This window comes from Hypanus sabinus, chromosome 3, assembly GCF_030144855.1.
Source record: "Hypanus sabinus isolate sHypSab1 chromosome 3, sHypSab1.hap1, whole genome shotgun sequence".
NCBI lineage: Eukaryota > Metazoa > Chordata > Chondrichthyes > Myliobatiformes > Dasyatidae > Hypanus > Hypanus sabinus.
Genome location: NC_082708.1, coordinates 43,532,876 through 43,559,517, shown reverse-complemented (window position 1 = coordinate 43,559,517; position 26,642 = coordinate 43,532,876). Strand labels below are relative to the sequence as shown.

Sequence of the window (26,642 nt, the reverse complement as noted above, 5' to 3'; positions counted from 1 at the left end):
CTAAATGTAGTAAATACAATGAACATTGTGGATACTGTAGCAGACAAGTTGAGCAAAGGCTTGTTTCCATGCTATATTAATATACGGATCTATCACATTTACTATCATTTGAATCCGAATCCCAAATTCTTCCTCATAATTCTTATTTCTTTGAAATTGATCAAACAAAGAATGCAACATAATTTAATTCAATTTTCTTTATTAACCTGTTAAGTGGGTCCTTCATGAAGCATTGCTTCCACACCATAGAAGCTACAGCTCTTGACATGAGGTAGGAATAATATTTGGCACCATATCCAACAAGGTGACTAAAACGCAGCTGCCATGCCTGAAAAAGAAAACAAAACTGTCTTTGATCCATCTTCTGAATTACTAATATACAATACATACATATACAGATCTGAATGAAGTTAACACAGTAAAAGTATTTCAATCTAAACATTTTGCTTCAAATCTAAATAATCATAATCTGAAAAAGTGAAATGATTTCTGACCTATACCTGGGTACCTAGAGAAACTTAAATGTTTCCCCTAGTATGCAAGAGAAATTAATCACCAGAATGATTTCACAAAATGAAGGGAATGAAATGAGGAACGATTATGTAAATTCATTGCCTATTGGGCATGATTTTACTGAAGAAAGAAACAGCTGAGAGATGACATAATTGCTATTGGCAGTATTTTAAATAATGAACAGATAATGTAAACCCTGAAATCAAAGGCAGGTTACTTCACCCTGAGCAGAATTGTGAAAATAAACAAATGAGCATTAAACAATCCATGTACCAGGTTTCCTAAGGAGATGACGTCAGTAATTCAAATTGACTGACTCAAAAACAAAGTGTGTGTATGAATGTGTGTATGTACTTGTATGGAATAAAATGTGTATAAATACATAATACCGGTATGTATTTACAATGTAAACACCGATCATCAGTGTAGGCAGTGAGAAAGCAAAGGAGGTCCAAGGGAGAACCAAATGAACAAAGGAACCTTTTTGGAGTGGGGTATCCATCTTGGCTGAACTCCACTCAGGAAGCTGGGCTATTAAATCATGGTTGCTCAGACAGCATTCAAAAATAGGTATACCTTGTCCATAAGGAACCATATCAATCACATGTTTGACTTTGATATCATGTCATCAGTCAAAATGCAATTCAGACAAGCAAAAGTATCCCAACTTCTGGAGGGATTTTTGGTTCAACCAGAAACTGTCAAAGGTGCAATCCACCTTCTATAGAATATTTCATGTGTATACCATTGTATCTGATCAATTTTTGATTTGTAATAAGTTTAAATTATTTGGAATTTATTCAGTAAAACAGCCTCCACAATCCTGGATAGTGAATTCCAAAGATTCAACACTGAGTGAAGAACTTACTTCTGAACTTTCAGAAGGGTTTAGGTTCCTCTGAATGCCAATACCTTTCAATTGCTCACCGTTTAAAACATTTTTTCCAATCATTGTGGTACTTTATTAGGTCTAAATTGCCCAAGACACTCTACATCTCCCTCAAAGCTCACACTGCCACCTAGCTTTGCTTCATGTTATGCTACATAACATTAGATTCCCTTTAGCCAAGTTATTGTTGCAGTGAACGGTAAAAGCTACCAATGATCTTTAACTGTTCTGGTCACGGTCTCCTAAACAAAAAAATGATCCATTCTTCCCTGGTTTCGGTTCATTAATCAATCATTAATTAGCACCAATATATTATTACTAACACTGTGTACCTAATTTTGTTCGTACAACACTAGATTATTACTTTCAAAAACTGACTAGATGTCCACCTACACATCCATGGCAAGGATTCAAACGGATTGTCAAACATGATATTCCTTTCAATAATTCATGACAACTTTATCCAATCAACTCTTTCATAAAATATTCTAGCATTTCTGTAATAATGATGTCAAACAAACTGATTTAAGGATCCCTTTTTTTACATTTCTCCTTTTTAAAACAGGCAAAGACTGAACAACTTCTATTAGGTTTTTTTGCTGTATAGGGATACACGTTAATTGCAAATTGTGTGTTAACTCTACTGCCTCTGTAAAGCCCTGAAGTGACTTAAACACCTTCTCCAAAGATTACCCCAGACTGAAGCATTGTTCATTGTTTTTAAAATGAGATTTTACTAGTGAAACTGCAGAGAGTTAAGGAAAATACATATTAAACTCAATAGAGCATTGTTGCACCAGAATATACTAATATTGTCGACTATTCTCACAATCAGTGTTAACAAAGGCAATACACATACACAATATTCCATAACTATGCTGTGTAACAAGAGTAAACTTTTAATTATCAAATGATATCTTAACAACGATAAACAGTAAACATACATCTTAAAGGAAATATTATCTACTAAATGTTTAGCAATATTAACAAAAACTTAAGGCCCACAGATACTGCTGTTTGAAGGGTAAATAAAGAGAGGATGGAGATGGATGACTTCCCATGTGCACCTCAATTCAAATCCAAATTAACAAGTGCAGGAAATAATACCGTAGATTCCGGACTACAGAGCGCACCTGATTAAAAGCCGCACGCTCTAATTTTAGAAAGAAAATCAATTTTGTACTTGTACAGGCCGCACCGGATTTTAAGCCGCAGATGTCCCACGTTGTAATATGAGATACTTACACAGAAAGATATTACACGTGAGGATTTTTTAACTTTTAATTAAATCCGTATGGTAACATAAACAAATACATATTGCAAATGCTTTTTTTCGAACAGTGCCTGTAACACAGCTACTTTTAAATATACATACGTATCGGTAACACACAAATTACGTTGCGTATACTTTTTTACTGAACAGTGCACGAACAACATTCCAATATCTCCTAACGACTGGTAAAAAAAAATATACTGCAGCCTACCAGGAAAAGTTATTGATCGCCTTCTTCATCTTCCTCCTGCGCACTAAAACCATCAGTCCTCTTCTTCAGTGTCCGAATTGAACAATCTCAGGATCTCGTCACTCACTTCAGTCTCTTCGTTGTCGCTCTCACTTGAGCGCACGTGGTCCTCTTCATCACGCAGCAGTCTAGCCTTTCGAAACCCGTTGGTGATGGTGGATGTTGTGACACGGCTCCACGCATTTAGGATCCACTGGCAGACTTGAGTTAAAGATGCTCTTCGCATGCGTCCTGTTTTGGTAAAGGATTTCTCGCCGCTCGTCATCCAAGCCTCCCACTCAACGCGCAGCGCCACTTTAAATGCCTGGCTCACACTGAAGTCCAGTGGCTGCAAATACTTCGTGGTGCCCCCAGGAATCACAGCTGGAATTGAGTTTGTACTCTTGATGGCAGCTTTCACTGAACTTTCATTGTCAGCCACTTAAAAATCACCATCGGTGGAAGCTTTAGTCCGGATGCTGTGCAACTCAGAACACAAGTAAAATGCGTTCTCTCATGGCCACTTGTTTTCAGTGTGCTGGACAAGTCACCTTTTTTATTAACAGTCCGAGTGAGAGGCAGGTCAAACGTCAAAGGTACTTCATCCATATTTATGATATCATCTGGCCCGATGGAATTCTCCGCTATCTTTGTTTGAGTGAATGTGCGGAAGTTAGCAAGTTTTTCCTCGTGGTCGGGAGGGAGCTGCTGACACAGAGTCGTGCGTACCCTGACGGACAGGCCTTTTCGTCTCATAAATCTAAAACACCACGATGGCCCACCTCTAAAATCTTTGATTTTCATTTTGGTGGCGATTACTTTAGCCTTCAGTCTGATCTGCATGGTGGAAACACCGCGGCCGCCTGCTCTCTGTGTGTTAACCCAGTCTTCAAGAAAGTTATCAAGTTTGGGCCATCTGCTATGATTACCTCCGAAAGCTTTTGTCGTCTTTTTGCATTGACTCAGTTCTTCACTCTGGCGTCTCCACCGTCTCACCATCGATTCATTTATGCCAAGATTATGTGCAGCAGCTCGATTTCCTTCTTCAACCGCCAGATTGATCGCCTTTAACTTAAAAGCTGCATCATATGCTTTTCTTCGAGTGTTTTCCATGTTGATGAGGGTGAGTACAAATGACTGATTTACAATAATTTAACTGTGAAAGTGTGCTTGATTTATCGTACAATTTCATTGGACCTCTGTGAACTACTCATCAATTTTATTGGTCTTCTGTTACGAGGCAAAATGTTTTTGGCGGCATGAAAAAAAAACATGCATTAGCCGCACCGTAGTATAGGCCGCAGTGTTCAAAGCGTGGGAAAAAAGTAGCGGCTTATAGTCCGGAATTTACAGTATATAAAACATCTTGAAGTGATGTTCATGCAAAATGAGGCAAGAACATTAACATTTCAAAAAATAGCTTGTTAGCTTATTGTCATAGCTCGGAATTTAGTTTCATAATCTACTCAGCCAAATTGGGCTTCCTGCCTTTGCTTTATTCAGATTTAATATCATGGGTTCAGACTACCATCAAATAATTTTTAATCGTTATATAAAATTGTACCATTGCTTTCCATAGCAATGCTCACCAAAATGCATTATTATCGCTTAATCACTGTACCTCTACCTCACTGTACTCCTTTCATACTATCAATCTTTTTCAAAGTATTCTGCAATCAATATTGTGAATTTTAGTCATTATTCTCAAGTGGGAAATGTTAACTAATTTGCAAAGATCTCACAAACAACAATTACATAAAATCAAATAATCTGATTTCTTACTTAAATAAATCCAATAGAAGCCTCAATCACATTTTACTACAATCACATTTTAGTTCACGTACCACATAAAACATCTGACTTATGATTGATCTAGAGTTAATTATTCCAATGAATTTTCACTAGCTTATTTTATTCTAGCATCATGAACTTCAAGCCTACACTGTACCTTACAATATCCTGTTCACCCATCATCCCCATACATTCTGAGTTGCATTATGTCCTGCATAAGCAACCCTCCATTTTAAAATTCACATTCATGCTCTCCTGAAACACACTACACTTTCTCTTTAATATGCAAGTTCCTCTAGCCCTGTAATGCCCAGAAGGTAGATGAAGTACTCTAGAACATAGAACATTAGAGCACACACATGCCCTTTGGCCCACAATGTCGTGCCAACCTTTTAACTTATTCTAATAGCAATCTAACTCTTCACTCCTACATAGCTCTCCATTTTTCTATCATTCGTGTGCCTATCTGAGAGCTTCTAAAATGTCCCCAATGCACCTGTCTCTATCAACAGCATGCTCCATGTACCTACCACTCTCTGTGTAAAATTCTTACCTCTGACATCCCCCCTACATTTTCATCCAATCACCTTAAAATTAGTCATTTCTCCATTGGGCACAAGACTACCCATGCCTCTGATCATCTTGTACACCTCTATCAAGTCAGCTTTCATCCTTCTTCACTCCAAAGAGAAAAGCCCCAGACTGCTCAATCTATCCTTATAAAACATGCTCTCTAATCCAAGCAGCATCCTGGTAAATCACCTTGGTACCTTCTCTAAAGCTTCTACATCCTTCCTATAATGAGGTGACTGGAACTGAATACAATATTCCAAGTGTAGTCTAACCAGGGTTTAATAGATCTGTAACATTTCCCTACTCAATCCCCCATTGAATGAAGGTCAACACACCATATGCCTTCTTTAACAACCCTATCAGCTTACATGGCAGCCTTGAGGAACCTATGGTCTCCAAGGTGAGCATTCTGTAGCTTTTTAGATGGTTATGGATAGGGATAACACTGGACCGTACAGCAAAATGGTAAATTGAAAAAGGGCATAAATATAATAGCATTGGGCAGGAGCTTAGGAGAGAAGATTAGAGGATATTGTTATTGGGATAGGTCCTCATTGACACAGGATTCATTTAAATGCCAGCTGGTTAGAATTCAGAATCAAAATTCCCTGCAAGGAAGAAAGACAGGGATGCAAGGTTCAGAAACCTTGGATGACAAGAGATGTTGTACATTTTGTCAAAAAAAAAGGACAGAAATATAAGGTTCAGGAACTTGAAGTTGGACATGACCCTTGACGAATAAAAAGAATCACGAAAACTTAAACAGGGAATCAGGAGGGCTAAGAGGATCCATGAAATGTTACTGACACATAGGATTTAAGAGATTCCCAAGGTATTTCATGCATACATTAAAGCAGGAGGGTCACTTGGGAGAGGGAAAGATCACTCAAAGACAAATGAACGAAATTATGCCTAGAGCCAGAGAAAATGGGCAAAAGTGTTTAATGAAGATTCTTAGGGGTAGGATTGACACACATCTGGAAAAGCCTAGCCTTAATAGGAATAGTCTGTGCAGCTTTGTACAAGAGAAGTCAAATCTTAACATAATTACTATTTTGATGAGGGTATGGCAGCAGATGTTGTCTGCATGTATTTCATAAAGCGTATGACAAGGTTCCTCATGATAAACTGATGCAGAAGATTTAGGGACATAGTATCAATAGAGATTTGGTTGTTTGTATTCAAATTTAGCTTGATAAAAGAAGTCAGAGGGTGGTGTTGGAGGGGTGTTATTCTGACTAGAGATCTGTGCCAGTGGTGCTCTGAAAGGATCAATGTTAGGACCTCTGTTGTTTGTGAAATATAAAATGATCTGATGAAAAAGTAAGTGAGCTGATTAGCAAGTTTGCAGATGGCACAAAAATAAACAGAATTGTGGATAATGAGGAAGGTTGTTAAATAATTCAGCACAACATAAGCCAATTGGAAAAGTGGGCAGAGAAATCAATGTGAGGCTTTGTACTTTGGGAGGTCAAATGTAAGGCAAACGGATACAGTAAATGGCAGAGCCCTTAGAAGAAATGAAGTACAGAGGTGCAAGTCTATTGCTCCCTGAAAGTGACAACACATGTAGATAGGGCAGTAAAGAAGGCATACAGCATTACCCATTGGGGTTCTGAGTATAATAGTTGGGAAGTCATGTTGCAGCTGAATAAAGTTTTGGTTAGGCTTCATCAGAAATGTCATGTCCAGCTCTGGCCGCTGCATCACAGGAAGGATGAGGAGGCTTTGGAAAGAGGTCAGAAGAGTTCACTAGGATGCTGCCTGGATTAGACAGCATTAGCTATGAGCAGAGGTTGGATGCCTTGGATTGTTTTCTCTGGAGCATTTGAGGTTGAGATGCAACCTATTAGATGTATATACAATTATGAGAGGTACAGATAGGGTAGATAGAGTCTTTTTCCGAGGGTAGAGATCATAGCTTTGAGATGAGAGTGGTAAAGTTTAAAGAAGATTTACAAGATGAGTTTTGTTTTTACACTGAGAGTGGTAGTTGTCTGGAACACGCTGCTAGGGGAAGTATTGGAAGCAGGTATAATAGTATCATTTAAGAGGCATTTAGTCACGCACATGAACAGGCAGCCACTGGAGAGATACAGACCATGTGTAGGCAGATGGAATTAATTTTGATTGACATCATGATCAGCACAGACACAGTGGGTTAAATGGTTTGTTTCCATACTATACTATTTTCTATTTCTGGAGATATGAATACACTAACCTGCAGAAAATATATTTTAAGGGTGAAAGATGAGACGGAGACCAACCATCCTAGCATATGCGTTGTAGCAGCAGCATCTGCTGGACAATCATGTAATTAATGGAAAGTGAAGGTTTAAATATATCCAGTCTCAATTTTTGTTAGGCTTACGAGTTTACTTTTATCAGATAAATGGCAGTGTTGTCACTGTATTGGTACAAACAAGCTAGGATTCAGGATATGCTAACTCACAACTAATATGGACTTAGTAATTGAAAGTACAAGGCATGGCGGCAGTGATTGCAAATTGCCTCAGCCCAAAGTGTTAAGTGATTGACCTTATTTAGCCTTCCCTTGACGCCCAACCAGCCAATTAACTGCACTTCTATTAACAACAAGCAGCAGCTAGAAGCTCCAGAGAAAATAATAAGTGCCCCATCAATATCCTGACTACAGCAACAAGGCAATTACAAAAAGTAATCAACTGCAAGACAATTGAAATTACCCTTAAGTATCAAAATTTAGAGTCACAGAGCACTACAGCTCAGAAAAAGGCCCTTCAGCCCATCTATTCCATGCCAAATTTAGTCCCATCAACCTGCACTATAGCCCTCCATATCCTCCCATCCATATACTTAACCAAATTTCTCTTAAATGTTGCAATTGAACCTGAATCCACCACTTCCGCTGTCAACTCATTCTGCACTCGCCATCCTGAGTGAAGAAATTCTCCCTCCGATTCCCCTTAAATATTTTACCTTTCAGCCTTAAACTATGACCTCTGGTTCTAGTCTTACCCTACCTTAGGCTAAATGCAAACAAGTCTTTTTTTGCACCATCTACAGTGAAGAAGAGAAATTGCCTTTCAACTCTCAAGAGAGCATAGGCCATCAACTTTTTGCTGTTGATTGTTCTGTAACAGGCAATTTCTTTTTTAAGAGGTCAGATTGCTAGCTCGGCGCTCAACCCAGCATAGATGGAAAAGAAAGGGTGCATGGGAGCCGGCTGGATTTGAACTCGGGACCTTCCGCCCTAAAGTCCAGTGCTGATGCCACTACGCCACCAGCTAGCATCTATCTACAGTATTATCCTCATAATTTGGTTAGCTATCAAATATCCTCTCATTTCCCCACACTCCAGGAATAAAACCCTAACCTGTACAATCTTTACTCAAGACAACAAGAGGCAGAGATCGAGTGGATAACCAGGGACTCTTTTCCTCAGGGCATAAATGGCTAATTCTTTTAAGATAATTACAGTAAAGTATTTCAGGTTAAGTTCTTTACACAGAGTGGTGACTGCATGGAACGTCCTGCCAAGAGTATTGGTAGAGGCCTGTACATTAGGGGCATTTAAGAAACTCTTAGATAAGCAAGCATATGAAAGATAAATGGAAGGCTATGTAGGGAGGGAAGGGTTAGATTGATCTCAGAGTAGGTTAAAAGGTCGGCACATCATTGTGGGGTGAAGAGCCTGTACTGTGTTATAATGTTTTAACTGCTTTGTATATTTTCTTTATATTTTCTCATTTTATTGACCTCACCAACATCTTATACAACAACATATCTCACATATCTCAACTCCTGTACTCAAAACTCTTATTTATGAAGACCAATGTGCCAAAAGCTCTCTTTATGAACCTATCTGTGACACCACTTTCAAGGAAATATGGAGTTATATTTCTAGATCCCTTTGTCCTACCATTCACTGTGCAAGTCTTCCACTGTCTTTCTACCTCACATTTGTCTGCATTAAATTTTACCTGCCATTTTCAGCTCATTTTTCCAGCTGGCCCAGATCATACTGCAAGCTTTGATAGTGTTCCTTGTTGTCCACTACATCCCCAATCTTGGTGTTATCTGCAAATTTGCTGAACCATTTTACCACATTACTAACCACATCTTTGATATAAATGACAAACAACAACAGACCCAGCACCAATTCCTGCGGCCCACCACTAGTCACGCAGGCCACCAGTCAAAGGCAACCATCAACCACTACTCTCTGGCTTCTCTTGCAAAGCCAATGTCAAATTCAGTTTACTACTTCATCCTGAACCAGCCTGCCATGTGGGACTTTGACAAAGACTTTGCTAAAGTTCACGATGACAAGGTCAGCTGCTTTTCCTTCATTAACTTTCTCGGTAATCACCTCCAGAAAACTATACAAGATTGGTTAGACGCAACCCACCATGCATAAAGCTATTCCCGAATCAGGTCCTGTCTATCCAATTATTATTATTATTATTATATGCCCTGTCCCTCAGAATACCTCCCAATAACTTAACCACTAACATCTGGCTCAACAGCCTACAATTTCCCATCTTATTCTTAAGTGCCTTTCTTGAACAATGGAACATAATTAACTATCCTCCAGTCATCTGGCATCAGACCTGTGGCTAAGGATATCTTAAATACTTCTGCTAGGACCCCTGCAATTTTTGCCATAGCCTGCCACGTTTGATGGGGCACCTTGTCAAGTCTTGGGGACTTAACCATCCTAATTTACCTCAAGTCAGCAATAACCTCCACTTCTCTAAGGTGGAGGACTTCACTGCTATTTTGCCTGAGTTCCATGGATTCTTGTGTCCATCTCCCAAGTAAATACAGATGCAAAAACAATCCACTTAAGACCTCCCCCATCTCTTTTAGCTCCATGCACAGATGAACACGCTAACCTTCTAGTGGACCAATTTTGTCCCTCGCTTTCTTTTTCCTTTCAATATTCCTGTAAAAGCTCCTGGGATTCTCCTTTACCTTGTCTGCCAGAGCAACCTCAAGCCTTCTTTTAGTCCTCCTGATTTCCCTCATAAGTGTTCTTTTGCATTTCTTATACTCTTTAAGCACCTCATTTGTTCTTTGCTGCCTTTTCCTGCTATGCACCCTCTTCTCCTTTACCAGAGCCTTAATGTCCCTTGACAGTCAAGGTTTCCTAAACCTGTTATTCTTGCCTTTTATTCTACAAGAAACATACTGTAGAAATTCTGCACTCTCAATATTTCACTTTGAAAGACCTCCCACTTACCTGTACACCTTTGCCAGAGAACAACCTATCCCAAACCACACCTGCCTGACCCTTTCTAATGCCATCAAAATTAGCCTTTCTCCAATTTAGAATCTTAGCCCAAAGACCAGTCCTATCCTTCTCCATAACTTACCTTGAAACTAAAAGAATTATGATCACTAGATCCAAAGTGTTTGCCTACACATATTTAAGACATTGCCCTGCCTCATTCCCTAATCAGATATCCAGCATCACATTCAATCTAGTAGGGACCTCTAGAAAATCAACTACCAAAAACTGTCTGCTAAATCCCACTTTCTGAGATCTATCTTGTAATCTCTTTAATCCTACAGATATACCTTACATAAATAAAGTACAGAAAATAAGTGAGTGAAACCTAGTTCATACTTCATTTATTAGAAAAGCCACATATTATGATACAGTTTCATTTTCAATGTAGGAGCAATAGTTTCGAGAGATCCGTGTATCATGCTTATATACATGGGAAATAGAAAAACAAAAACCTAGAAAACCAACAGCACAACACAGGCTCTTCGGCCCACAAAGCTGTGCTGAACATATGCTTACCTTAGAACTACCTAGGCTTACCCATAGACCTCTATTTTTCTAAGTACCACGTAATACCTATCCAGGAGTCTCTTAAAAGACCCTATTGTATCCGCCTCCACCACTGCCGCCAGCAACCCTTTCCATGCACAAAGCAAACAATAAAGGCAGCTTTAAAGTAGTGCAAAAGAGAAAAGCCCATAATGCAGAAATCTAAACCCTGGCCTGAAATTATTAAGTGTAATTAACAACTTTCCCCATGTAATCTACACATGCATGAATAAATTTAAGATAAGAAAATATTTTAGAGAACATTTGTAAGGTAGAGTCACAGAGTTATAGAGTTATACAGCATGGAAACAGGCCATTTGGAGCAACTTGTCCAGACATCTTGTCTGCCAAGATGTCCTCTAAGGCAGTAACAATTAATTTCACAAACTATGGACTCACTGTCAAGGACTCTACAAGTCATGTTCTCAGTATTATTTATTTACAGTACTTATTTATTTTTTAATTTGCATAGTTTGTCTTCTTTTTCACATAGTTTGTCAGTCTTTGTGTGCAGTTTATTATTGATTTTAATGCATTTGTTTTCCTGTGAATGCCTAGAAGAATGAATCTCAGGGTAGTAATTGACGACATATATGTACTTTGAAAATAAATTTACTTTGAACTTTGAAATGCTGGCTGATGAGAAGCACAAAGAGAATCACTACCTAGCAGCACTATTTGGTTAGTAGGTTCCTAACTTTTACACCTGCAGATAACCCCACAGAGTCAGAAATTTGCTGGATGTCAAATGACAACAGTCCACACTCCTGTGTGGTCTTTGGGCTCTTTGCCCATTATCAGACCTCAGCTATGCAGAACTGAGGGGCAAATTGTATTTGGTCCCTCAACTATACATTATCCATGAATACATTCATCTACTTTGATGGAAAGGAAAAAATATTTTTGAATTAAAAATTGGTATCAATGTTTTTATTTATAGTAGTTAAATATGCTTTCAAATAAAACTAATCATGCTTAAAATATATTTTTCATTGTTTGAATCTATTTCAACTATTCTTAAATGTCTCTGACATTCAAAGCCAGGCAGAAATAATTGAAAACGCCTTTGCTGAGGGGCAACATAAGGTATGGCTATATCAAATGCAATCCTAATTTTGCCCTATTAAAATTTCAGGTATGAGCACAAGCTTCTTTATCATTCTTCCTGAGAACAGATCTGCCACTACCTTAAAGCACTTTCCACTAAGCTCTTGGTTTCATGCAGTCTTTGCTCAGAAATTTTAAATTTGGATTCTTTCTTTGCCATCCCAAATTTATGAGCTGATGTGCTTATTAACAAATTCTTCCATCATAGAAATGGATACATCCCGTAGCATTCATTTTTTAATGTTTTCAACCTTGTCAAGGCTTCAGAAAATACTTATGGGATAAGAATTATACTCATTAACGCTTATCATGTTTCCCCAATAACATTGATACAACTGTGTTGTATAGAGCTCAATTCACACACAAAACCTTTTTTATGGACATCAGAGAACCAGCTATCCCTGTTGATATTCCTATCAAGCATTATCGTAGGAATTCATTGTCAGCACATAGTCAAATCAATAACCTGGTAAACAAAATACTGACTTGTTTACAAATCATCTGTCAAGGGTGAGAATCTGATAATCTGAAATGATCAACTCAAGAATTGAATCACCTTGCTATGACCCAAAGAAGTTTATAAACTGTAATGATAGAAAATAAAACTAGTTATTTCTAGGACAAAGAATAAAATTGAGGAATTATGTGTATTGGGTAATTAATGTAATAAAAGGTAGGCATATATTAATTACCTTTAAAGATTCTTTTGCACAAACACTGAAAATGGACATAATACTCAAATAGGTAGAACAGGGAAAACATGCATTAATGCAGTGGGTTACATTAGTGAAAGGGAAGCTACTAAAGCTTCGAGTCATTGACTTTCCTCAAAATCCCAAAGTTAACAGTTCATTGATTGAGCAAAGAGAACTAGACTAACTGAATCTGAGCAAAAATAAAGTTTCACTTTTCCCATCCAGAAACAGTACCAATTAATCCTCTGCATTAAAATTACACAAAAAAAACAAGAAAAGCTTAACCTAACAAGAGAATAATGCTAGAATATTTGTAAATACAATATTTTAATACTTAAGCTTTGGAAATATTGCAAGAATAAAAGGGCTAGCACAGCTTTCAGGGAGTTTAAAACTTATTTAAAAGTTCAATTCCAAGACTACTTCCATTCTGTATTTCTTTTCCTTTCCCAATATTTATTCAATTTTGTAGAATAAATACATACAACAGGAAATTAATTATCACCTGTAGCAATATTAAACTTTAGTCAGGCTACATCTGGGGTATTGCATTCCCAGATGTATTCAATTCTATTCAAATGTATTCAATTGCATTCAATTCTGGTCACCCCTTTGTAGGAAAGATGCAGAGACTGTGGAGGGGGTGCAGTATTTACCAGAATGCTGCCTGCATAAAAGATACTAGATACAAAGATTAGACAAACTCAAGTTTGTCTCCCTAGATTGTCAAAGGCTGAGGGAAGACATGACAGAGATTTCTAAAATTATGAGAGGCATAGATAGGGCAGAGAGTCAGAATCTTTTCCCCAGTGTAGAAATGTCAAACACCAGAGGACACATTTTTAAGCTTAGAAGGAGTAATGATAAAATTGATGTGAGTGGCAAGATTTTTTTTAATGTAGAAAAGTTCCTGAAATACATTACCAGGGGTCAGAGTGGAAGCATGCAGCTTGACAGAATTTAAGTGGATTTACATGAATATGAAAGAGATGGAGAGATATTGATGATACACAGGACATTTAGTATAGATTGGCATCAAGATCAGTACAACATAGAGGATGAATAGCCTGTACTTCATTCTGTTCTTACCTCCCTTTGGATCAATCAAGTTGATCACTGGTACAACAAAGTCAGAGGTTTACAGAATTATGAACTCTTAGCTGCAATATTTGAGAACATTAGCGATTTTACCATTTATTTACAAGATATTAATTAGCCCAGGCTAAACAAAAGGTTCCTACTTCTCTGTTAAAAAGGAAAGTTCAGTTTCAGGAACTACATCCACAATGGAATCTAATGCAATGGGTTGGATATTCAGCCTTTTGCAAACTTTAATGCCTGGTTAATTGCCCCTAGGCCCTATCGGTCTTGCAATTAAAAAGGATGGAAGAAGGTTTTTTCCAGCCTATTTTATCAAGCATTGAAGAGTGCATTCACTGTTTTCCTGAACTCCATGAATTCTTAAACCTGTACATTAATCCAGAATTTTTTTTAAAAGCAAGTTTCTGTGCAGAAGTCAGCCTTTATAGGCTCTTTACAGACGGAAGGCCACAGTGTAGACACAGATACACCTGAGTAGATGCAGCACTGGTGTGAGAATGGTATACGTAATTTTCCAGATTCCTGGCTGTAGGCCTGGGATGCAGAATTTAGGGAGAGATTTAAGGTGGACTGAACACAATGAAGATCAGGGAAGAAGAAAGATGGAAATTGGGACCTGGGAAAGTAAAGGATTATAGATAATGTTAATGATTGTGAGGTATGTTCTGGTCATCAAGAGTGGCAATTATTGCATATGTGCAGCATTATTGGGAGAAAACAATCTCCAAGGATCAGGGATCACTATGAAGGCTAACCAGTTTGCTTGGGCAGCAAAGGAGAAATCGACAGCTTCCTGAAATATGTTAAAAGACCAACAGGGAAAATAAGCTGAAACATGAAGCCTCACTATTTAAAAGAACAATCACAGAAAGTTTTAACACCTTGCCAAGTTTAAATAAGCAGTTTACTTCAAGGGGTGGGAAGTTCTTGATTTAAGAGTAGTATTTTTGCTTTTATCTGTTCTCTCACTTCTTATCCTCTACATTATACTCCGAAGTTTAAATATCTACTCAAAATTCTTCTACTTCCCATTCTTCTAGTCAACCATAATGACCATATTGTATTCAAGCACTCCAAAGATTGCCAAAATACTATTATTTTAAGGACAAGTAAAATTTACCCTCTTAAAAAATTTGATGCATTGACAAAGAGCAGATAATGCATGCTTTAATGTATAAATACATTCCATATAAAATTACTGCATTTTTATTTCAGACTTAGCCCATAGATTCTGAATTTCAGATAATTCAATGTTTATAAGATTTTACCGTATTTTGTACATAAGGCAGTCCATAAAATTTCTCCTGGGTTTCCTTTAATATTTCAGTCGTTGATTTTGGTAGAGGATATTGTCCATGGTAGATCTGATCCAGGACTGAATAAAAGATCTATTTTAAAAGAAAGTGTTTAAAATTGTTGTAGAAAGGCTAACTTTGTGTGATACAATGCTTTTGTAATCACACATCAAGAAACATTCAGTTATTACAAGTTCCTTTAACAAATAAAGCAAACAAAGCTGGGTGTCACTGGTTTTTAAAGCTGTCAGGAGCATTTCAGCTATAATTAGTTCCTCTGTTTGTAACTAGATGTCCAAACTGTCAACTAAGGCCACCAGGTTGGAGTCCGAAACACTTTGAGCCCTTTAGGTAAGCCATTCTTACCCAAGCAGATATACAACAATGAAGTATAGCTGTATAGAATAATTATACTTCACTATACAATGCTTAGTGATGAGTTAAAGGGTACACACGCAAGGAATGGCAGCGTTAGAGAATTTGCAGACGAGTGGGGGAGCGGGGGGGGGGAAGGAGGAATCAAATTAAATATTTAATGGTTAACAATATTAGTTAAAGAGGCAAAGTGAAGTGGATGACATGCAAGAAGGATTGCCAGATGAGGATAAATTGGTTGAATGGAAAAGCAAAGTGGGACAATCATAACACAGGAATTGTAAAACAGACAACCAGTAAGACAGATGATCCAAAAAGTGGGCACATTTTTGATGGTATGAAAACAGTTAAGGAATTATAGAGAACTTCAAGAACCTTAACCAGGGTACATTCAGTATAAAATACAGCAAAAAGGTCAGAAGTTCTTAAGAGGTATTCAGATGAATTTTTGTTAGCAAATAATAAACCTAAGTTACAAATAGATTGGGATTTCATTTTACGTAATGGAGCTGGGAAAAAAGGAATACAGGTGTCCCCCGCTTTAAGAATGTTCGCTTTACGCCGGTTCACTTTTACAAAAGACCTACATTAGTAACCTGTTTTCGCATTACAAAGAGGATTTTTGCTTTTACAAAAATTTTTCCCATATAAATTAATGGTTCTTCACTTTACGCCATTTCGGCTTAAGAAAGGTTTCATAGGAACACTCTACCTTTGTAAAGGTGGGGGGGGGGGTGCCAGGGATACCTGTATCAAAAATAGTAATCATCATGAACCAGCCAATTTACCAAAATCACTGAAAGAATATCATTTTCAAAGCCTTTGATTTGTTCTAAAGTAAAGATGGTGGCTAATAATATATTTTTTATATATAAGGGTTTTTCCCCCTTTTTTTTTGCTTTTCCTAACAGCTCTGACTTTGGTAGTGGGTTTAGATTTTTTTCCTGTATAACAAAATTATTATATTTCAATATTATGATTGAATTTAATTTTTATGAATACAGGGCTTTGTGATTGTAACAGTATTTTTAATATATTGTATTTGGTACTATTTTATTTTTTTCTTTTGACTTATAATATATATCTTCTTGTACTCTGTATTCTATGCAGAAACTAATCAAAAAAATTGAAAGAGAAGAATATCAGGAGCAATTGTTTTCAGTTGGAGGAAAGCCAATTTTACTCAAGCTTAAGTGCTGAGAGGCCAACTCCTTGACTTTGCAAGTACCAGCATGCTGTCCCTCATTATGAAAAAGAATGGGTTTCTGAAAAGATACTGAAGAAATTGAAGGACAATGTAAGACAGCATGGGAAAAAAATGGAACCATTTCATTGATCAAAAGCCCAGTCCTGAAGAGAGCAGCAAGTAGTATAGAAAGTACAGGGGTGAAAATAAAAAAAAGAAAGCAAACAGGGGAATCAAGAAAAAAAAAGGAAAAAATCCTGAAGATTTCCTTCATATTAAGAGATAGAGCAAGAAAACATCTATGTAAAGATCAAGATCTATTGGGGAGCTAAAGTTCTTTAAGACTAAGATATGCCTATGGTTCTTAATCGATACTTTGCATTCTTCGGTTTAAAAAAAATAAACATACACATTGTAGTTAAGGAGGAAGTAATTTTTTTTAAATTGTAAATAATAAGGAGAATTTTAAAGGGGTTTTAATTGTGTGGCTAGACAGAAAAGGCTAGGGTTATTTTTAAAGGAGTGAGGCTGCTCTCTTTTGCTTGTCTTGCCACCCCACCTACTTCTTGCTCCGTCAGTCGAAGTTATGAATGGCAAATAGTTAGGGTCTGGGGTGCACTGGTAGGCTAGTGATGGAGCATCTTTAATTGTGGCCTGCAATAGAGAGCAGGATATGTTTCTCAACTGAGAGTTTAATGGGAGGGACCTAGATTGCTCTTGCATAGAGTAGGTACAGATCTGAACAGAACAAATTGTCTCATTCTGTACTGTAAGCATTCTGTGATACATTTATCACAGTGGACTAACAACAGCCTATACAAAGGACTTATTTGCTCTGCAGTCTTTATTCGCTATGCCTTTCTTTCTCTACTTTGAGTGCCTCGCAATTGTATAAAATTCTTCACTCAGTTAAGAAACTTAGTTCTACATGTGGGATTAGTGCTGGTTCTGTATGGTTAATCAAATAGTTACACATCATCAGACTGGATTAGGTTAGAAGCCTTTAATCTTAGATAATACAATTATGTATTTTCTTACTTGAAGTTGAAGGTCTGCAGCAGCACAAACCTTCTTAGAGTCACAAAGCCGGGACACCATACTCTGAGGTAATGGCTGAAAAGATTTAAAAAGTGCACATTAGTTATTCACAACAACGTCCTGGGAGATTTATTCTTCAATTCTGTTAAAATATTTCCAACTCCCATATTAATATCTATTTCTTTTGACTGCATCATGTTGTGTAATCAGCAAAGCCAAGTCTTCTCTCAGTTAACTTCCAATAAAATAAGTGTTAACAAACAACACACCATTATTTTTCAAGGAAAGAAATCTGGTGTTTTTATATGGTCCAGCCTATGAGTGTTCTAGACCCCATCAATACAGCTGACTTTTAACAGCTTTCTCAAAGTAGGGACAGTTAAGGATGACAATACATTGCTAATGACATCTGCTTTCCGTGAAGAAAAAACCCAAAGTATGAATACTCATGTAACAAAAATCCACAAAAATAATAAATCCTATAGGAATAGAAAACTTAAGCATCAACATTCCCCTGCTAAAAGCACTGCAGTTACTGTTTTGCACTTATAAAAGGTTTATATTCTCACAGCTTTTCTTTCCAAAACAAAAGCACCATTACTACCCCTTTCAGGTTTTCCTGAAGTATTTTACATCCAATGAAGTACTTTTGAAGTGGAGTAACTGCTGTAATATAGGAAATCTGACAGCAATCTACATATATAAAGCTTGCATAAACAGAAATATGATAACTAAATCTTCCATTTGATGCAGTTGATATTAAGATATTGAAATAAATATTTCTCTTCCCACTTTTTTTAAATCACCTATAATCTACAAAATGGCTGAGTTAATCACAGAGGTAATCAAAACCGTAATGGTTCTTTGGACAGTTTGGACAGTTGGACAGCACCAAGTGCTTTACTAATTAAAAAATAGCATGCTTAAAAAGAAGTTGTATGTGCCAGTCTTTGATTTTCTGTTAACCAATATTCTTGTACTGTTTCTAACACAACCCAGTGCTAATTGCACACATGTACAACAGTAATTCTAATTTCTCTCATCAGAAATGCAATGAAGAGACAATTAATGACAGAAAACATGAAGAAAATTATATCAGATTTTTGGACATGACATCTTTCAAATTCAAAATTATGAAGAAGGATTTTGTTTTTAGCATGGACAACACATAGGCTGACTCTTTATTCCAAGTTTTGTAGAATTACAATCCATAGCCTTAAACTGCTTTTACTTTCAGATTTTGATACAAGGCATACAATATTGAAATCCCTAAAGTTGGGCATAATTATGAAAAATTTCAGAAAAACACAGATACTGAATGGTCAGACTAACAGCAGCTAGTTACTGTACATAGACCATAGAAAAGTACACAGGAAAAAGCCCTGTGACCTACAACATGTATACTAAGTTTATTATCAAATAATAGAGTGGAAAAGAATCGTAAATAGACATGTTCAGTTATTCATAATATATCATTCCATGCAAACAGATAAATAAAAGATATTAGGATAGAATTTTAGTGAGGTTTTGTATTCATTTAAGCAAGCTTTTATTGTCCATCCTCACGAAGGGATCGTAAACATCATCTTGAATTACTGTCGTTTGTGGTGGAAGTATTATGACAGTGGATAGAGTTCCAAGATTGAGACAATGATGATGAATGAACAGTGATGTACTTCAAATTCATGATGAGGTGCAACTTAGTGAGGAATCTACAGCTAGTTAAGCACAAACACAGAAGCTTTAAATACAGAGAAATGTGTAATTTTCAGCATTCACTGACATAAGAAAGAAACCAAAGAATGCCACAGATTCATCAAGCAGATATTAGGAATGGAAAGCTATGCACTGCATCACTTTGGTCACTGACTCTGATATGTCCCATGTCCACTGTATAATCAGAGACTCCTTTCATTTCACAAATTCAACATTAGCAGGAAGAAGTTTCCTTGTACTTATTTTAATATGCTTAAATATTTCTCAGTAATTCATGACATTTTTTAATGTTGATTATTTTATTACAATAAAATTACCTTCACAGATTTTGATAAAAGACAAAGTTCCAACCTCAGATTTACTTCCTGTGGAAAAACTGTTAAGGCATTCTGGATTTGTAACACTCATGCCTTTCAGGCACACCTACTACTTCCAAATGTTTAGGATAATCTTACTTGTTCCTCTGTATTTGGTCCTTAATTCAACAGGGACCATGTATCTCAAACAAATTATAGCACAATCCTACCCTACTCTACACGCACAAGAAAAATGTTCACATGAAAATAGTAATTCCATCATTGATTTTGGTAATGAGATTTCTTATTTGTTTTAACACTGTATTTTCATTATTTTGTAAGAGATATGGCTTTATATATGAAACTGATGTTACACTATTCAATTTCTGTACCTCTCCTGTCAGGTAATGTCTTGCAAACTGTTTCACCACTCGGTAGTCACTTGCAAAATATTCCATTAAAATTGAAGGAACTTCTGCAAAATCTGTAGGACATCTTGTACCTGAAAAATGAAACTTTCACAGTAAATATCATTTAGACACCAAACCAAAGAACTAATCAGATGAAATTAAGAATAACATTGGAAATATTCAGCAGGTCATACAACTTCTATAAAACCAAAATGGAATTTATGTTTTTTTTAAAAATGATGTTTCATCATTACTGGAACACATGCAGCAGGGTTGTTGAAAAGTTCAGCCATAAGGCTATCACAATCAATTATGCAACACAAGAGAAGGATTTTCTGTTGACCAGCCAGGTGCCCAAGCTCAATCAGCTTCTTGGAACACACACTTTCTCAGATCAGACCTAATTCTCTAGTTAGAAACCAGAAACCAACTAACCAGTGAGGTCACTTGCTACACAGCCTCCTTAAGCATGAATGCATTTGACAGCCAGTAAAAAAGAAACTTCAAGCTGTCAAAAAATTCAAAATTACTCAAAATTCTATTAAAATTATAAATGTCAAAAATGCAAAATTAATGAAAAAAATTTAAAAGTACACTTAAATCAGATCAACTTAATCAAATTTAAATGAAAATGTCTTCTATTACAATTCTGCTGGCAACTATTTCTATCCATTGAAATAAATAGGCCTGCTGGACTTCCACCAGGCTTAGGAAGACAGAATTCCCAATCTAAGTTTTGGAAAATCAGCAAAATTTGTACATTTGGTGAACTACAACAGAATTCCGAGTGCATTGCAGGTGTCCCAGGGCCCTCAAACAGGCGAGCAAAAGGCAGGCTTATTGCTCACACTGAGGAAGCACACAATAGCAACTGTTGAACAGGTAAAAACCCAAGCACGTCAATCTATCAATCAATTTAAAATCCAGCCCCACTAATAAAGATAGCAGGACAGTGTTTACAAGAAAAAAATTCATTGTTATGTACTCCATTAAAGGGCTGATGGAAGATATCCACTTAGATCCAAGTAGGGATTCGCAGTTTCAATATAAATTGTTTGTAAGTTATTAAATTCTCAATGTGGAGCCACCTGTATGGGGTTTAAAAAAATATATAAATGTGCAGAAAGATGTGCAACATTTTAGTAAACATGCTTCAATTCTAACAATAGATTTGAGTTAATAAAATGATTTCTACAAGCAGGCAAAAAGGAAAGAAGCTTTGAGAAGTACAAAAAAATACTAGAAGTGAAGCTAGCCTTATTTCAAAATTTTCCAATTTTTCTGATGTGAAACAGAAATGAAATGAGAAAAACCCTGCCATTATATCATAATCATAAATATTATGATAGTATGTTGTATTACAAACAAAACAGCAAGATATTAATAATTAATATCCCAAATAGAAATTACTTACCAGTTACATGTTGATATCTGGTTCGGCCCAGCATAGAATGCATCGCATGGCCCATTTCATGGAAGAGATTCTCCATCATACCAGGAGTTAGAAGAGTTGGGGACGAGTTTGTTGGATGAGGCAGACTAAGCATCAGTACTACAATAGGAAGCTGATACTCTCCATTCTCCATTAATCGTCCTCCTCGAATTGTAAAGTGACAGTCCTTAAATGAATGCACATCAATGCTCTTAATTTTTCTGCGATACCTCTAATATCAAGAAACTCAAAAGCAAACCAAAAAACATTAAGTACTTTACTATGGAAATTGGAAATCTTAACTAAAAACAGAAAATTCTAGAAATAATAGATCTGACAATATCTATGTTATGGGAAACAGTGTTTGCGTGAAAAAAACCTACAAATGTTGAAAATATATCTTTGAATCTCTACAAGTGCAACTTGACTAGCTAGAAAAGATTCATCTTCCAATTTATAAAACTCTCAGTGTTCCATGGGAACTTAGTACAATTGTAAAAATAGATATTAGGAGAAGTCTGAATTGTAACACTGACATCTACATACAACTACTTTCCACATTTCAAAACATGGATTTGATGCTGCTTTGCTTCCTTTCCTCAACTTCAAACAGATTACTTGAAGTGGTACATTCAATCCTGTGAATATTTACAATCTCTAAATGAAAATCAATACCTTTTAAAAAACACGATGCTCTAAATTGTATACAATATTTACAATGAAGTTTAGCCGAGCTTAATTAAGGTAAAAATAGTTAATTGTTATTACAAATTACAATACAATATTTAATTGGCTATTGATGTCCATTTGTGTCATTTATGATTGTGATTCAAAGTGCAAAGGTATCCAGCCTTAGAATATGGTATATTTTTGAAGAAAGTTACTGGACTTGGCTGTGGAGGATCCAGAGCCTGTAACACTAGTTAGCTCATGCTAATTCATATTTCAATTTCATCTACATGCTATATTCCACAATCATTAATGCCATCACTTAAACTGCTAATGAAAATTGTTCTGAAGCTTATTACTAGCTGTCATTACATAGTGAAAGTTTCATTCTTCTCCCCCAAATCACTATCGTTTGCTTGAACAAGTATGCTCAGAAACAAAGGCTATGTTCTTAGAGTAAATGGAGTACGCAAGTTTAACACAGGAAACTGCTTTTTGGTATAAAATAAAGAGCAAAGAATTATGATGCAAGAGAATATAGATGCTGTAATATGGAGCAAGAAAAAAAACTGCTGGATGAAACCAGAGAATCAGCCAGCATTTGTGGAGATGGTGGGATGCAGGATCTCAAAACGTCAACAGTATCTCTGCCTTTTCAGAAGGTGCCTGATCTATTAAGCTCATCCATCAAGTTGTCATTTGCTTATTTTCATACAGAACATTAGGAAGAACATACCTGATGGGGTTTGTCAGGTCTGTGGAAGAAATCACAATAAATATACCCCACAAGTCCATCAGTTTCATCGACCACTGCCTAGAAGAGGAATAACAGAATTTCACAATGACTGACTTTAAAGCACAAACTTTCAGCTGATACATGAACTGGCTATTCCGAAGATGCCACTAGGTGGCAACATAGGTAGGGGCCATGTTAGACTTTGCAGCTTCCCAAATTGAAATTGCGGCTATCTTGGAAGTAAAATATTAAATTGTAAAAAATACGACAAACAGCAACCACAACACCAAAGAAAGTTCAGTTATGAAATCTCTGCTGGTTTACAGAGCAACCTTATTCCAACATTAATTTTCCCAATAATCTATCTTCACCAAATTCCTATTAACTTCTTCCTGATGGTACGATTCACCCATACATCAGAAACAATATACAGTAGCCAATTAACCTGCAGCTAGCAGATCTTTGGGATGTGAGAGGAAACCAGAGTAGTATCTGAGGGAAGCCCAGTGGTCACGGAGAACGTGCAATATCCACAGACAGCACAAGCAACTGAACCCATGTCGCCAGTTATGAGACAGCTGCTCTACAAGATGCATTACTGTGCCATCCCTCAGCGAGTAGTATAATAATGACCAGAAAATCTGTTTCAGTTGTAATGATTGAGCAATCTTTTTTTTTTAATTTTCCCTTCAAAAGGGAGATTTTAGTTTAGTGTCTCAACCAAAAAGCGTACCTACAATTGTGTAATAGAATTTTAGCAGTTACTTTAAAACAAACCAAAACTGCTGAGACTAAGCCAGGAGATCAACGTTGCATGATGTGCTTCCAAATAACAAAGGTCAAAAGTCGAGGAAGGTACATTCGATCCTAGGTTAGGAAACCAGCAAAAACAAATTATCTTGTAGTGGTAAAAAAACGAATGAAACTAAATTAGCGACATAGTGATCTTAGCGTTCCAATTAGCGCACTAAGCATTTGAACTAAATTAGCAATGAACAAAAAAAAACTCATTCTCCTGGGCTCAATCCTCTCCAATAGACTAATCTAAACTAACATTTTTCTGCCATTCATTCTTTGGAGGTTTTCTTTTGTTTCGTGGATGTCTGTGGAATAAGAATTTCACATTGTATACTGGAAACATTCTCTGATATTAAAGAAACCACTGAACTAGCATGAATACGCATCTATATTCATTTGCTTCTACCACACCCAAACCCATGTGACACAATACCATAATAAACACACCACAAAATGCAATACAGACCGATTAGATACATGGATCCAACAAGAATAAATGACATACACTCAGCAGTTTAGTGGGAAAAGGATCAAGAGAGCATAAACTGATCTCTTGAATTTGACAAGTTGACAAGAGGAAACAAGGGATGCACCATCTATAAATTTTAATAAAATAATATTTAAACAACCATAATAAGCATAAAGAATATCAAAATTACTAATATGTCTACCAAATCTCTGCAAATAAACATGTCTTCCTATATACAAAGTCCAAACTTACCCATATTAGTGATCTTTACAATAAATGAAATCTCAAACATTAAACGTCAGCTATCAAAGCACGAACTTTAGTATAGGCACTTCAGTGGTTACTTACCAGCTTTCGGACATCTTCAGACCATATTTCACCTTTTCCTGGTTGTTCCACATACAGTGAGACACCCAAGAGCTTTGTGAAAAGTAGATTTAATCCATCCATGCAAGCTCCCAAAGAAAAATATGGGCTATAAAGACTAGGTTCTATGTTGTATCTAAAATGGGAGCAATGAAAAGTTATTCTTTTAAAAAAAATAAAATTTTAAACACTGAAATGCTGGAGTATTGTGTTAAGACATAGATGAGATATTTTTTCTTACTTGTACTAAATATGACACAATTACAATTTGCTTTTTATAAAGTGTAAATAATGCACAAAATATGTAACCTTTTTTCTTTATTGCCCCCTGTTCTATCACAATACTGCTAAACTGAATCAATTGCTGGCTATAGCAAAAGTCCCAAGGAATTCTTAAAAGAGCAGAACAATAGTTATAGTTTCCTTAAATAGTTAATAAAAAACCTAACAAAATAAATGCATCTGCATAATTAGATTGGTAAAAATTATTAAAAAGATACTGAAAATATAAGCAAGTCAATGTCCTTTCCCAACTTAGTATCTCCAATCTTAGTTATACTATGTGGAGTTCTTGGACAAACCACAACATCCACGTGCTCAGGAACAGGATACAGATAAAGCCTATTCAAAACTGTCATGAGGAGAGATTGCCAGATGCAAGGATGAGAAAATTCAAGGAAGGTTTCAAATCTACTTCTTCAAAAAAAAACCCGCATCTCCAACAACCTTTGGGAATCCATGATCCTGGTCCAGAATTGCTTGAAGAAGAAAATGAGCATTTTGAATAATATCGATAAGCAATAGTTGATGCATTGGGAGCTCATTGAGCTGCAGACAGGACAAAAGGAGAACACCATCTAACAAACTATCCACATGCACTGTCAGGAACTTCTTTTCCCCTTTGTGGTAAAAATCTGCTGCTCCCACCTCAGGATCCACAAAATTGGAACTGTACCCTCACGAGGGATTATTTAGGACTACTAGACATATTAGACAGAATTTCCAAATGCTTGCATCCCCTCAGAAGATTGGTATCATCTCATCCACATTTCATCATCTAAAGTTCCACACAATGAACTACTGGCCATTTTTTTTTATAAAAAAGACTTCAGTTTGATTGTTTTTCCAATTACATCTGTTTCTCTTCTTAGTCTATTCATACACTTTAATAAAAAAAGACATTGCTGTCATTTTTATCTGTATAAAATAATAATGCTGAAGGTAAAAATCTTATTATATATTATTTCCCCCCACCCCACATTAGAAAGAAGAATTTAAGGGGAAAAAAAAGGGAAGCTAAAGACCAAAAAGAACCCAACCAAACCAACAACGCAGATTCCCACTGTTCTTTTCCTTGGAGTATATACAAGGCATCGAAGCAACCAGTCAGAGAAAGGAACGGTACTTAATTCTCTTATTTCACACTAAAGTTTACTTGATTCACAGTTTTATGAGGGGAGGTAAAGGTTGGGCACTCTCAAAATCAAGACACTGGTTATTTGCAATGCTTGTATTGACCAGCTGAGGGCTAAAGTATTCCAAATAACTTTACACAGCCTTACACAAAAGTCTAGGTATGGAAACTAGGTCTTTTGAGTAGTTAAACTGAAATGAATAGAGTTTCAGGAGTAGATAAACTTTGGCATAGGCTTCATTGTCCACATTTCTGAGGTGGAAATAAGTAATCAGATTAGTGTAGATATCTGAGATATGACTCATCGTGGTATTAAAAATGACACAGTGTACTACTACTATACTACATTGAAGCAATCTGACAACTTAAATATAAAGAAAGGTCAAGAGAGTTGGTTATGTGATGGATCTAGGCACAATCATGCATTTACAGAAGATGCCCGTTTTAAAT

At 36.4% G+C, this 26,642-nt stretch overlaps 1 protein-coding gene across 1 annotated transcript in view; it reads right to left on the bottom strand.

The window, feature by feature from the left end:
- Positions 1-26,642, bottom strand: part of LOC132391256 (mitochondrial intermediate peptidase-like) — a 99,794-nt gene that overhangs the window by 35,730 nt on the left and 37,422 nt on the right. The window contains exons 11-17 of the mRNA XM_059964188.1: positions 24,761-24,914; positions 23,146-23,223; positions 21,723-21,927; positions 20,291-20,400; positions 17,887-17,961; positions 15,261-15,380; positions 207-328 (exon numbers count right to left, since the gene is read on the bottom strand). Coding sequence (XP_059820171.1) covers positions 207-328; positions 15,261-15,380; positions 17,887-17,961; positions 20,291-20,400; positions 21,723-21,927; positions 23,146-23,223; positions 24,761-24,914 — 864 coding nt within the window. The remainder of the gene's footprint in view (positions 1-206; positions 329-15,260; positions 15,381-17,886; positions 17,962-20,290; positions 20,401-21,722; positions 21,928-23,145; positions 23,224-24,760; positions 24,915-26,642) is intronic.